Source organism: Zasmidium cellare (genome assembly GCF_010093935.1).
Source record: "Zasmidium cellare ATCC 36951 unplaced genomic scaffold M409scaffold_34, whole genome shotgun sequence".
NCBI classification, from domain to species: domain Eukaryota; kingdom Fungi; phylum Ascomycota; class Dothideomycetes; order Mycosphaerellales; family Mycosphaerellaceae; genus Zasmidium; species Zasmidium cellare.
Genome location: NW_022986978.1, coordinates 389,689 through 402,785, shown reverse-complemented (window position 1 = coordinate 402,785; position 13,097 = coordinate 389,689). Strand labels below are relative to the sequence as shown.

The following is a 13,097-nucleotide window of genomic DNA, read 5'->3' as shown; positions in this document are numbered from 1 at the left end:
CACGCCCTCGTCATGGACGCCAGTGTGAGCCTGCCCTTACCTACAATCCCCAATCCCACACTAACATCTCACAGTCGCCATCGCACGCCGACGGCACAGCCACCAACCGAGTATTCGAGACAGTCGAACTTCTTGAGGCGATTCTCCTCGAAGTCGGCGAATGCACTCTCCTCCAATTACAGCGAGTTAGCAAGACATACCGCGACACCATCAAAGGATCAATCAAATTACAGCGAAAACTCTGGTTCCAACCTACCAACGGCGGCGAAGTGATACCTCTACAGACCGACCCACTCGTATTCCGCGGCGTTGCACTCAACGCTCTCAGCTGCGTTTGCTCCTTCCGGGGGACCACTGGAGGCCTCATCACGAGCGCAAACTTCACGGCGATGGAGAAATCAAACGAAAGTCCAGGCAGCCGCAAGCAGGGCAGTTGAAGAAACATGCTGGTTACAAGTGGGGGCGAGGAAGTGGAGTGTACATTCATGTGCACAAATTACAGCTACGGAGGAGATTTGCACAGATCAATCGAGGCCGTGGGACGATCTTCACAAACCTGTGCAACGCGGCGACGGGATAAGGGGCTTACGGCGGGCATGCTCGCAGAATGGATTGAGAAGGAATGGGTGGCTAAGCATGGAACGGAACTGTCGAGCTTGTAGTCTCTGAACGGCGCTCAGGGGTACGCAAATGAAGCATGTTGGGCTGGAAACTGCATTGACCGATCTCCAGCGATAACAAAGGCCGTGAGTCAAACATGAAGGACCGTGGAATGCTTCGCTGTAGGAACCATCACGCTGATCCTAATGCTCTGACATCCACTCTCAGCAACTCAGAGATATCTAGCCCGCTGCTCGCTTGCAATCCAGGGGAGTTTTGATTCTCTTGAAGACGCAACAAGGCGATGACAGAACAGTTTTCTTCATCCTCGTATGAGAACAAGATCCGCAACAGCGACAAGTCAGCTCAAGTACACGTCCCACCATCAGGGACCCACTCACCTCATCCATTCTTCGTTTCAGTAGCCTGGACTTTCCATATTCCCTCGAGAACACAACCGTACCTGTGTCGATATCTCGAGCCTCAACACCAGTCTGACTGAAAGCAACTATCCACATTTCCATCAATGTAACGGCAGCCGTGAAAGGTTCGTTCCACTCGATTTTCCAATCTTCCCGTGCTCGGCGTCCATCGTGGTCGATGTAGATTGATATATCGGAGCAGCTCAAGAGCAAGCCGTCGGTGGTGAATTCTGTGTAGACTGGGCCTTTGCTGTCTTTGCCATCGAGCTGAGTCCTCGCATCAGAAGCATCGAGCAATGGCCTGATCTCGACCGTGTCAAGGGCCAAGATCTGGAGGCCCATATTGGTCTCCAGATAGACCCTGCTGCTGCCCGTGAAGAAAATCCTGTCGACCTTTGCAGGCACAGAGACCTGTTTCCGTAGTTGAAGGAGGGCCACTTCTCCCAAAAGTACCCTGCTCCACACCGCCTCTTCACCAAAGTCTACGTTCTCCTCTGGCAGCTCAAAAATCTTGATAGACGACTCTGCAGCGGACGATTTGACGCAGCATACCGATATTTCCCCGGTCAATGATCCCAATGGCCATATAATTGCAGTGACAAACCCTTTTCCCACGTTTCAGGCGCGAAGAAAGAGCCCCATCCAGCAATAGCCCTTCTAGTGGGAAGGCGTACAAAGTACCGTCGGCCAAAGCCAGTGCGAGTTGTTGCTCCTCGAGGATTTCGAGGTATGTTGTAAGCTTGAGATTTAGTTGGCGTGTTGGTGCTTCGTAGGTTTGGTTGTTTATTCTGTTCGAGAGGTATATCCCGTTCTCTGTGCTGAAGACTAGGCTTTCGCCTCCGTTGAGGAGTTGGCCGCATGTGATTGCCATGGAGAGGATTCTGAATGGTGGTATTACGTTATTGTGGTCTTGACACTGTAATCACTGGAGGTTTAGACTCTTCCAAGATTCAAGCCTTTGGCTCGTTTCTGGAGCTAGGACCAGCAAGAGGCCTCAGATGTTTGATTGACAGCGAAGCGCGAGTAAAACCGTGCCTGATAGATACATGGAGCTCACTACTGTGCCGCAGTGGCAAGACATGATGCAGCACAGGAGGAGCAAAGAGCTCTCCTTCCTCTCCGCGGCCTTGGCCACGCAGCGATAGAATGCGCAGTTGCACTTGCGAAAGCTACAGCTCTCGTCGAGGCCGCTACAGCTTTGATCCCGGAAATCTCAGCCGTCTCTCCCTCAAATACTCATAATCCGCCCCAACCGCCTTCACCACATCTCTCACCAGCTGTGCACCTTCCCTGCCAAACTCCTCATCCCAACCTCTCTCCTCAGCCTCCAGATCCACATTCTGAGACGCCCTCCTCGCCTCAGGACCCTGCGACGCGAACAAAGTCTTCTGAATCGCGGTATGGTTCTTCTCGATCGTGTTCATATCCAGGTCTCGATTCGTTTTGTCCCATTTGATCAACGCCTCGTCCGGATTCAAACCGCGAGCCGCGCATAGATGCCGGACGAACGCCTCGCTGGACATGTAGTCGTCTGCGTCGACGACGAGAGGCTGGATGCCGTTTGATAAGTACCAGTCGTAGAGTGATCTGTTGCAGTGCCCGGTCGCTGAGGCTAAGGTGTCTATTCGTCCGACGCCGCCGGGTAATGTGTCTCTAGAGACACGACATAGGGAGGGGACTTGAAGGCGAGGATTGCGGATTGTGAGGAGAGGTACTGTTCCCTTCCGCAGAAGAAACTCGTCTGGGACTGAGAGCGGGTTTCGTATCGATTGGGGCTGAACGGCGGGTCCATTGGTGAGATATTCATATACGACATCAGGTTTTAGTGCGAATAAGGAATGGAAGTGGACGTAGATGGCCTTCTCCTGCAAAAGTGTCAGTTCGAAATTCGGTGAAGACATGCATTTGTACGATACTTACCTTGCTCTGGGGTTTTGCAAGTGTCTCTCGCCACAGTTTCACCCCTTTCTGCATCTGCACTTCATGTTTCTGCCTTAGATCCCCCGAAATCTCCACAAAAGGCTCAGCCAACAACCACAGCCTTGGGTACTGTCCCTATATGCCGAACGGATGCTGCAAGTACGTATGTATGCGCAACTGTTTCGACAGCATGCGCTCGAGCAGATGACATCCCGTTCGAGGCTGCGAGAAAAGCAGGATCTGCGTCGTAGGCTCTTTTGGCGACATTCTCGTTATTGAACGCCACCTTCCTTCAACAGCAAGCGAAGGACGTGATTCTAGTGATATATGAAGTGCGCAACTCTGACTTAAAGTCCGGAACGACATCATAAGGAATACACTTGGTAAGGCGCTAGCTCAGAGTGTTGGAATTTGCGAGCAACTAGCGGACCAGGCTCCTTCGTCTCCCTTACACATCAGTAGCTTGTGTGATGTGAGATTAGTAAGACCCCCGTTGGATTTTCCATAGTAACGATGGTGCGTCGTATCTGCTTGTTGAGCGTGCGTAAGGGCAAACTTACAGAAAAGTACTTAGCCGCTGCTCTGTTCGCTGTGGATGTTACGCCAGCAGACACCGCTCATGGTCGCGGCAGGGTTCAAGCAATGGATGAAACCAGCAAATTATTTGCAAGTGGAGGAACCAGATGTTCAGAAAACATCTCAGCAGTAAGTAGCGTCGTTACCAATCTCGTTTGAGCTGGCTGGCGATGTGCCAGCCGTGTTGCAGCCTTGCGATCTGAGAAATCGTCTGAGAGTACTACCATCCGTCAATAAACCCTTGCCACATAGACACGAACGGAGGCAATTAATCCTGTAGAGACTACCTCTTTTCTGATGGAGGCTCGACCCCATTCTAAGTCAACGCGCTACGCTCTTCTCTCTGTGCCCAAGCATGCCATTCCTCGACCGCAATACTGCAATGCTGGCCGCATCTCCAGAAGCGCGGTGGACAGAGATGTTCAGTACAGTTGTGAGGTGGCTTGGACGCGAGCACCGGCCGTGAGACAAGTTGCGCGCAAACCTCATGCGAAGACAGCAGAAGCTGCAGGGTTTTATGCTTTGATGAAAACGTACGGCTTGTTGATCTGCTATTATCATGGACACGTCGCCTCTGCTGACCTAGTAATACAGCACATCCCAGTGATTGCCCTCGTCCTGCACGACACATCGTCAGCTTTAATAGCTCACAAAAACACAACAACCGAGGGACCGCAACTCACACAATAGATATTCCCCGCCGCAGACTGCCACTGCGGATACCCGTCGCCCCGATTCCCGATCCTGGTAAAGCTATTCGTGACATAGTTGTTCAGAGCAGTGTTCTTCCGGAAATCCAGCTTGTACCCATTGCCATGGCTGTACGTCCCAGACGCATGGCCGGTCTCGGTGCCTCCGGTGACGGTCACGTCGCAGCCGCAGGCGCCTTTGAGCGTGATGGCGCCGTCGACGGTGCCGGAGAGGATGCCTTCGTAGGATGTGCACTTTGGGTTGGACTTGGTGGTGCAGCCGCCTGAGGAGACGGCGTAGATGCCGGCGGATTCGAGGCGGGATTGGGCTTGGGATTGGGCTAGGGGAGAGCCGGAACGTTTTGTCTCCGTGGGATGGGCGGTTGTTGAGAGTGCGAGGGCCAGCAGTGTTGGTGCGAGGACGAAGGACTGGTCTGCGTCAGCTCGTAGATATTTTGGCTATGGATGAGTATTGGCTAACCTTCATGATGATAGAACTAAGATGTTTCTTCCTATCGAAGAGATATCCTCAACAGCGCCAGAACGGCACTCTTTATACCCAAGTCCAGCACCACAAGGCTGAGCATCGAGACATCTTTCAGGAAAGTATCGTCGTCGTCCACCGACACATTAGCTGATGCAACAAGACCACTGCAGGTCCTCGACTCATATTGCTCGCCTTTCGCTATACCCTTCGAGATGGAGCAAAGATCATCCTCGATCGACCGCTTCGGGCATTGGCAAGCGTAGCCACGAAAAGCCGCTGACTGCCTATAGGGTGTACAAGTTAGGCAATCGTACAACAGCATGCGGAATGCAGTGATTATGACTGGCTATGTACGTAGTACCTCATTTTCTGAGCATTGTTTGACTTGCCTAATGTTGCAAGGAAGCCGGTCGATCATGGCGGATGATCATCGCCAGCCAAGCTAGCTATGGTCTTGGAAGGCTTGGGTAGCGTAGGGACGGCTGTGGTACCAAGTCTTTGCCTTATAATGCGGAGAGCAGTTTGGACGACAGGGTCGTAACCAGTTGAATCCGTAGGGGCGACTTCCCTCCCCGGGTCACTAGTGATCGGGAGAGTCGAAGTCAGATGGGCTCATGAAGGGTATATAGAAAGCGAATGACGCGCGTCGAAGACTGTAATATGCACGTAGGCTGATTTAGGATCTGTGGCGCCCAAACGCCGCTGCTCTAAACTCTACAGGTCACTGTACATACCCTTTGAATGCCGTGTATCTCCTGTTTAGTAGTTCATCATATCTGCGTCGATGTTAGCAAAGCTCTCTCTCAAAGCACTTCAATGAACTCACCTCTGCCAAAAAGTGCCCGCTTACTCCAGTCCATCGCCAATAGCATACGTGTTCGAAGACTGACGCTCTGGGCGAAGTAGATGGATCGCCACAGGTATACTGCGAGAAGACCGCCTCCCCATCCCAGACCGTTGAAGTCGAAGATCGCAGCGTTGCCAATGTACGCCAAACTGCCCATGTGCTTGTACTCGAACGCCTTGTAAACCGCTTCATCGACATCGCCATCGAGAATATCGTTCAGCTTCATGCCCATTTCAGCCTGTGCAAGCTTGTTCAGTTTGCGTCCAAGGTACACTCCCTGCTGATTGGCGCGCTGAGCTGTCGCTGGGAGGGAAGTGAGCTTGCTGTCGATTTGCTTGAGCAGCTCGCTAAGTTCGCCGAAATCAAGACTGCCGCTCTTATCCTTGTCGTACTGCTCGAAGAGCTTGCCAAGTCGTCGAAGATGGTCGTTCGCTTGCGGGAATCGAGTCTTCACACGCTTTGCAACTTCGCACCACTGAGGATAGGTGATCTTCATCGTCTCTGGGTCCTTACCCTTCTCCCATGCGAGCGTTCGCAGGAAAGTGATGATGTGATCGGATACATTATTTTGGACAGTACTGCAATCGCCGATGGCATAGACGTCTCCTAGGGGTGCTCCTGCCAGACGAAGGTGGGTGTCAGTCTCCAACGCATGGCGATTGTTCTGATTCTCAAACTTCTTCGCCAGGTTTTGAGAGAACTCGGTTTGCGAAACGCCAGTCGACCAGAGACAGAACCCCATAGGAAGCTCTTTCGTCACAGTATGGCCTTCGCTGTCCTTCTGGGTATATAAAATACTGTCGGTTTTGACCTCCTTCACACGTGCGTTCGTCTGGACGTCCACATTGTCGTGAGCTAGTCGGTCCTCCGCATACTTGCTGAGAGCTTCATCGTACGTGTTGAGAATGTGTCCTCTAGACTGGATGACATGCACTGAGATCTCGTTTCGCAGCAGCCTTGGATAGAACTTGGTCAGATCTTCGTTCAGCATATCGTAAAGCTCTGCGGCGAATTCGACACCAGTTGGGCCACCCCCAGAAACGACGAAAGAAAGAAGTCGCCTTCGCTCCTCATCCGGTGTGGTGGGCAAGGAAGCGACTTCAAGGTTTCGAATGACAGCATTTCGAATTCTGCGGGCATCGGTGATATCCTTGAGGAAATGGCAGTGCTCGAGACCCTTCACGCCGTGCGGGTTGGTAGTTGATCCCACGCCAATGATCAACTTGTCATACGGGACGTAGAATCTTTGTTTTGCACCTGTGGCGTCTTGCGACTCAACTTCGACAAGCTTGTTGCTGAAGTCCACGTCCATAGCAGACGCTTTCAAAAAGTGTCCCTTGACTCGTCGAATGATTTTGCGGATAGGTTCTACCAAAGATCGAAACTCCAAAGTGCCCACAGTCGCAGAAGGTAGCATTGGCGTGAACAAGAAATGGTTTGAGGGCGACACAACCGTGACGTGGTATTCCCCAGGTATCAATGCCTTGAGCAGCGCAACGCTACCCCATCCCGTCCCCAGGATGACCAGCTTTGGCTTGTGTTTCGCCTCTCGCATGCCCTCATCTTCCTCATCGTCGACGAAGTACTCTGCGATCGGCAGGTTCTTTGGGCCTCCTTTTCGTGGGTTCAATGCCAGCTCCGATACTGACAAGTCAACGGTTTCGGGGTCCTCTCGGTATGTCGTGGCATCGAATATGAAGAAGGCAACCACTAGGCCACCGCTCATAACGATGAATAGACCCAGAGTTGCCAACGTTTTATAGGCATAGTGAACGATGCGGGACTTCGCCTTGGCCGGAACCTCTGTTGATTGGAAGCGTGTTTGTATACATTTCGCGGTCGGCCGTTGCAGGCTTCGTCGTACGATGCGTGGCAGGGGCTGGGCGGACTGGTAGGTGAACGATCGTATCGCAAGTCTCGAAGACGGCTTGACGAAGGCATTGGCGGCGCCCTTGGTCGTGTGCTTGAGGAGGGAGCGAGCTGAGCCTTGCAGGGCTCGCTGCATGGGAAGCATTGTTTAGTCGCGTCTTAGCGCATTGGCTCTGGGTTGTTGTCTTGTTTTGGGGCCAATTGCGAGTGGTTAGCTGTAGGAAGGCTGCTGAAACGAAGGGATGGGAGGCGAGTCAATGATCTTTTGGAAGTGAGGCTAGGGATGTCGCGGCTACAGACAATCAAGATCTTTCGTGGATGGCACGGGAGAGGCGGGAGTGTTGCACCAGAATCGGTTGGTGAGCTCCGGCCAGGTGACGTCAAAAATCGTTCTTGACTTTCGGGGCCAGCTTCGTCCGCGTCCGACAGCGGCGGAAAACACTTTCACTTGCACGCCATCACATGCTGCGATTGGAAAGTGTACTGAGACTCCAAATATTCAGATCCGACCATGGCAGAGAAGATTACCACCATCTCGCCCACGACCAACAAGCCCGTTGTCGAACGCAATGGCCCAACAGACGCTGAACTTGCGGAGATCCCCAAGATAGCGAAGAAGGCCTTCCTAAAGTACATCAAAACGCCACTGGAGGAGCGCCAGAAGATTGTCAAGAAAGCTCTTCAGAACATCACCGACAGACAAGATGAGCTGGCCAAGGAGATCACTGAGCAGATGGGACGACCCATTGCCTTCACCGCCAAGGAAGTAACGACTGCAGTGGCGAGAGGCGAGTACTTGCTTAAGATCAGCAACGAGGCTCTCGATGATACTCCTGGCGAGCCTCAAGACGGCTTCAAACGATATATTCGCAAATGCCCACTTGGACCGGTCCTCATTCTGTTCCCATGGAACGTGAGTATCTCGTATGTTGAACCCAAGTCGACGATCAATCACTGACGTCTCATCATTAGTACCCATACTTGACGCTTGTCAACTCCCTGGTACCTGCACTGCTTGCTGGCGACAGTGTCATTTTGAAGCCATCTCCTCAAACACCAACCATTGCAGAGCAGGTGCAAAAGGCGTTCGTCGAGGCTGGCCTTGACAAGGACGTCATCCAATACTTCCACTGTGGTGACTTTGGCAAGATCGAGAAACTGGTGCAGGCTCCTGAAATTCAGCTGGTCTGCTTTACTGGCTCTGTTGCTGGAGGTCTTGCCGTACAGAAAGCAGCTGCTGGTAGGGTGGACTGCCGCGTTGGACTGGAACTGGGTGGCAAAGACCCAGCTTACGTTCGTGAAGACGTTGATCTGGATTGGGCAGCTGACGAGATTGTGGACGGTGCCGTCTTCAACTCTGGTCAATCATGCTGCAGTCTGGAGCGAGTCTACGTGCATGAGAAGGTGCACGATGATTTCGTCAAGGCAGTACAGAAGGTCCTCGCCAACTACAAACTTGGCGACCCTTCAGACAAGAACACTCACGTCGGTCCGGTCATCAGCAAAGCAGCGGCCAAACGCATCCAAGAACACGTGGACGAAGCTCTCAAACAAGGCGCAAAAGACTCAACGCCAGAAAACGCCACGTTCAAGAACCCACCATCAGATGGTAACTTTGTGGCGCCAAAGCTCCTCACCAACGTCAAGCAAGACATGCAAGTGATACAAGATGAGACGTTCGGCCCAATCATTCCCGTTATGAGTGTCAAATCCGACGCACAAGCCATCGAATTCATGAACGATAACCAATTCGGTCTCACGGCCTCCATCTGGACCAAGGATGTCGCGAAAGGCCACGAGCTCGCTGGTGATGTCGAAGCAGGAACCGTCTTCGTCAACCGAGCCGACTTCCCTGCTCCAGATCTCGCATGGGTTGGCTGGAAAGACAGCGGCAAAGGCCAGACCCTCTCGCGGTTCGGTTTCGATCAGTTCGTCAAGCTGAAGAGCTACCACCTCAAGGACTACCCCAAATAAGCACGACATCTCGAAAAGATCTATCCATTTCTCAACCAACGCAGGAGGCTCACCCATATATCGAAAGCCGAAATAAGGCTCTCGACAAGTTGGGACTGCCTTGCGAGTTGCTGCAGGAACGGACGCATCCTTATATGCTGCGGTGAGGACCGCAGACCGTTGCATCGGGAACGGGCTCATGCCTTTTACGCAGTCACTGCAGGTTTCAGGGTGCTACGGCAGCGATTGTGAAACGGCAGTTCGTGCTGGCGCGCGACGCGTTCGTGCGAGGTGCATGCAAGGCATGTGACACAGACGGGGGCCTGAGAAAGTGCCGGCAGGGAAATCAATCTCATCACGTATGCAAACTGCGTGTTCGAAAGTGTCCCTTTTCTGTGGCGTAATATTCGGCTGCATCTAGCTCACCACATCGTCGCAAGGTATCTATGAAACGGCATCGTCACGAAAATCGCAAAATAAATGAATGACGTTGAGACATCGCTACATCCCAGCATCATCCCATCCCACGCACCAGATCTCCCTCTTCTAGAACGAAACCCAACCTCACCAATCCCATCTCCAACCAAAGCAGCATCTCACGTTTCATCGCCATATGGAACCACAAGTAAGAAGATCGCTTAATAACACCTGCAAGTGCATGAATCGCTCACGACACGCCATATCTGTCAGTCAGTCAGTGCACACAAGGCCCCCCCCCCCCCCAGCTGGAATGCAATAGCAGAAAAGAATGTGCAACTGATCGCTACGAGCGACCTTGCCCATGCGAGGAGAGACAAAGGTCGCTGATGAGATCGCGTGGCACCATGTCAGCACTGGTGTGGTGTCATTTCGTGCTTTGGTTGCCGAACTCTTTTTGACTGCTTTTGAAGACTGCTATTATACTTCTATGTATTGTCGACGACTTGAGCATTCAATGGCCGTATTGTGCTCGTCGTCGTCGGGTTGATTGACGCTTTCTTATATACACTTTGCATACTGCACCTACACTCGAGATACCGACCGCCCGTCCGTCTTTTGTCACTCCATTCAAGCCAGACAAGCAGCATCGAATTGGATCTGGACTTATCAAGCAAGACAATTATCTCACGGATCGAGATTCCGCACGACTGGACATACTTCCACCCCTCCTCTGAAAAAAGAACAAGCCACGCATCCACGCGGGTCAGACAGACAGCCAGACAGACAGACACCACCTACCAGCATAACAAGACAGTCTTATAGCTCTCTGCAGCAAGCCAGCGAGTCAGAGGCAAGGGTTCGTTCGGGAGGGCAAAAAAGCCGCCGAATCGAGCAAGACAAGACAGACACGAAGAAGCGGCTATATTTGAAAAACAGCGAGAAAGGTTGTTCTTCCGATCTGGCTTTCTTTCCAGGATGGAAAACCAAATACAAACGCAGCCGCAAATCCACGAGAGCCGGAAGAGCTTTGGGACCAAAGTCGGCGAGTGCTTCAGGAGGATGTTTTCGTGCTGTGCGGTGCGGGATGAGGAGGAGGGTGAGGGGCCTAGGAAGGCGTTGGTCATTGTAAGGAGTCTTTCGCTTTTCTTGAAGTGGTGGTGGTGGTAGTGGTGATGCTGATATGGCATGCAAACAGAGCAGTCCGACAAACTTTCGCCGCGAAGAGATAAACATCCCGGGTTTGAACCCTGAGCAGTAAGGCCGCTCCTACCCAAACCCTTTCACCCTCTTCACACACTGACGATTTGTCTGATAGGGAACGCTTCGTCCGCGAAAAAGCCCTCCGCGACGCCGAGCAACTCTACGCCCGCCTGCAACCTCTCAACTCCTCCCCGAGCGGCAACTTCGCCGAACGCCCTCCCTCCGCCTACAACCACGCCCCCAACTTCCCGACTTTCGAACAGTTCACGCAACCGCGGAGCGGACCATCGCCGCATTCTTCCAAGATCGATCGTGTCATGGCGCATGGACGGAAGTTGAGCGATAACTTCAAGAACTCGTTGGGTCCGGGCGGCGGTGGAGGGGGATATCATGCGGTGGGGAGTCGGCAGGGGTCGGATAGTGTTGAGATGAGGGCGTTGATGGATCCGAGTCAGACTGCAGTTGGTGGGAGTCCGAGGCCTGGTATTGGGGGCACGAGCAAGATGAGTGAGGATAGTTTGTCGAGGACCACGGTGACGGAGGAGAGCACTGGAGATTTGGACGCGAAGAAGGGAGGGGATACGAAGCTGTGAGGTAAGAAGGTGGTGGTGGTGGTGCATCTGGTCTTTCAGCGGGCGTTTTGACGGGGCATTCTGTAGGAATAGAAGGGGGTGCAACTGGTTGTAACAGTACGAAGGTTCTTTCTCCATCGGATGGCAAGGAGATCCGGATTGTAGAACAGGGTTTCTTTGGGTAGGCAAAAGCCTTGGGTATCATTGAATAGAGCGCTCGCAGCGTAAATGGAGAAGGTTCGCAATCTAGAGATATCATCAGTGTTTTGCATTACTTGCTAAACGGCGTTGCCGACTACCTTTGCCCTTTTTCCAACTCGACACATGCTCGAAGCGGTGCCCTCGAAGCGGCGCCTTGTTTTGCGCTGGACGTGTTGCCTTTGCTTCTGATGTGATCGAGTCTCTTGTGTGGAGCTCACTTCTGCCCGTGGTGAGAGATGAGATTGCCTCAGCAGCACTCTCAGGTTTCGTCCATGGTGTCGCCGTCCATGACGCCTGCAGGAAGTCTGCCCTCGTTGAACATCTTCTCCAGCTTTTGCACCTCCGCCAACGTCTTCGCATTCTGCACCAAAACCTGAAACCTCTTCTTCTCTGCTTCCGTCGTCTTGAGTTTCCCTCCCTTCGCAGCGCCATTGACGCTGGGCACACCAGCACCAAATCCTCGGTTCGACCGCGTCTTGATGATGCTCTGTGCCAGCTCCGTCGGCTCCTCCTTTGTACCAAACAACTCCTTCGCTTTCGTCCGCTCCGCGTCTTTAACCTTCTGGAAGTCGAGGAATCGTACCTTTTCGCACCGCCAGACAACCCAGTACCGGTAGTTCTGTCACTCCAATCAGCATCCAAACCTCTACTATCACTCTCTTGTGCCTACCTCTTTGCTCGCCACTGGATTGCCGACCAAGCTGAGGTACGTCAACTTGGAGAACCCCTGCAGAGGGTCGAGGTCGGTGAGTTCGCTCAGGTTGTTCTGGCTGAGTACGAGGGTGTGCAGATTCGGGACTTGCTTCGGCATGGACTCGGAGATACTCGATATCCGGTTCTCAGCGCACAGCAGCGATTGCAGTCGTGGTGAGAGCGGGAAGTTGTTGAGGATCGTGATGGCATTGTCGGTGAAGTCGATGCATTCTTGGTCTTTCGCGACGCCCAAGTTCTCGATGCTGGGGATCTTGTGGCCTTTGAGACACCTTTGAATCAACTAGCTCTTTAACGAAAGTGTAGTATCTGTCCCTTTCAGGGCATCTGCTGGGGCATTCGTACCTCGTAGATCGAGTTCGCGCTCGTTGAGTGGGTTGTTGTAGGAGAGGGAGTTGTTGACGAGCTCCGCTGTGAGCCGCATCTTGAAGGACGTCGCTGCGAATATGAACTTGGTGTGTAGTCACGGTCGAACAGCAAGTTGAAAGCGAGGATGTTGTGCTGGTCGCGACAAGAGAGAAGTTGAAGTGGTGCACGTGAGAGTCGCGATTGAACCTTCACTAGCTTCACTAGCTCCCCACACTCGGCTAGCGTGCCAAGACAACGTCGAGTCATGTAACCATCACATGC

At 52.8% G+C, this 13,097-nt stretch overlaps 7 protein-coding genes across 7 annotated transcripts; 2 read left to right on the top strand and 5 right to left on the bottom strand.

Annotated features, from left to right (window-relative positions):
- Positions 1-792: 792 nt before the first annotated feature.
- M409DRAFT_27000 (uncharacterized protein) lies at positions 793-1,893 on the bottom strand (the record flags this gene model as incomplete). Its single annotated transcript, XM_033808376.1, has 3 exons — positions 793-927; positions 1,002-1,516; positions 1,575-1,893. The coding sequence occupies 3 exons, from the start codon at positions 1,891-1,893 to the stop codon at positions 793-795; spliced, it is 969 nt and encodes a 322-aa protein (XP_033663651.1).
- Positions 1,894-2,212: 319 nt separating this feature from the next.
- Positions 2,213-2,996, bottom strand: M409DRAFT_26999 (uncharacterized protein; the record flags this gene model as incomplete). The annotated part of the gene is made up of 2 exons (XM_033808375.1): positions 2,213-2,887; positions 2,943-2,996. The coding sequence occupies 2 exons, from the start codon at positions 2,994-2,996 to the stop codon at positions 2,213-2,215; spliced, it is 729 nt and encodes a 242-aa protein (XP_033663650.1).
- Positions 2,997-4,100: 1,104 nt separating this feature from the next.
- On the bottom strand, positions 4,101-4,694 carry M409DRAFT_58155 (uncharacterized protein; the record flags this gene model as incomplete). Its single annotated transcript, XM_033813832.1, has 3 exons — positions 4,101-4,136; positions 4,202-4,636; positions 4,689-4,694. The coding sequence occupies 3 exons, from the start codon at positions 4,692-4,694 to the stop codon at positions 4,101-4,103; spliced, it is 477 nt and encodes a 158-aa protein (XP_033663649.1).
- Positions 4,695-5,453: 759 nt separating this feature from the next.
- Positions 5,454-7,267, bottom strand: M409DRAFT_58154 (uncharacterized protein; the record flags this gene model as incomplete). Its single annotated transcript, XM_033813831.1, has 2 exons — positions 5,454-5,470; positions 5,521-7,267. The coding sequence occupies 2 exons, from the start codon at positions 7,265-7,267 to the stop codon at positions 5,454-5,456; spliced, it is 1,764 nt and encodes a 587-aa protein (XP_033663648.1).
- Positions 7,268-7,921: 654 nt separating this feature from the next.
- Positions 7,922-9,384, top strand: M409DRAFT_26996 (uncharacterized protein; the record flags this gene model as incomplete). The annotated part of the gene is made up of 2 exons (XM_033808374.1): positions 7,922-8,323; positions 8,383-9,384. The coding sequence occupies 2 exons, from the start codon at positions 7,922-7,924 to the stop codon at positions 9,382-9,384; spliced, it is 1,404 nt and encodes a 467-aa protein (XP_033663647.1).
- A 1,374-nt stretch (positions 9,385-10,758) lies between these two features.
- M409DRAFT_26995 (uncharacterized protein) lies at positions 10,759-11,576 on the top strand (the record flags this gene model as incomplete). The annotated part of the gene is made up of 3 exons (XM_033808373.1): positions 10,759-10,908; positions 10,979-11,037; positions 11,099-11,576. 3 exons carry the CDS (start codon positions 10,759-10,761, stop codon positions 11,574-11,576), a joined length of 687 nt encoding a protein of 228 aa, XP_033663646.1.
- A 439-nt stretch (positions 11,577-12,015) lies between these two features.
- M409DRAFT_26994 (uncharacterized protein) lies at positions 12,016-12,891 on the bottom strand (the record flags this gene model as incomplete). The annotated part of the gene is made up of 3 exons (XM_033808372.1): positions 12,016-12,375; positions 12,427-12,728; positions 12,813-12,891. 3 exons carry the CDS (start codon positions 12,889-12,891, stop codon positions 12,016-12,018), a joined length of 741 nt encoding a protein of 246 aa, XP_033663645.1.
- Positions 12,892-13,097: the final 206 nt, after the last annotated feature.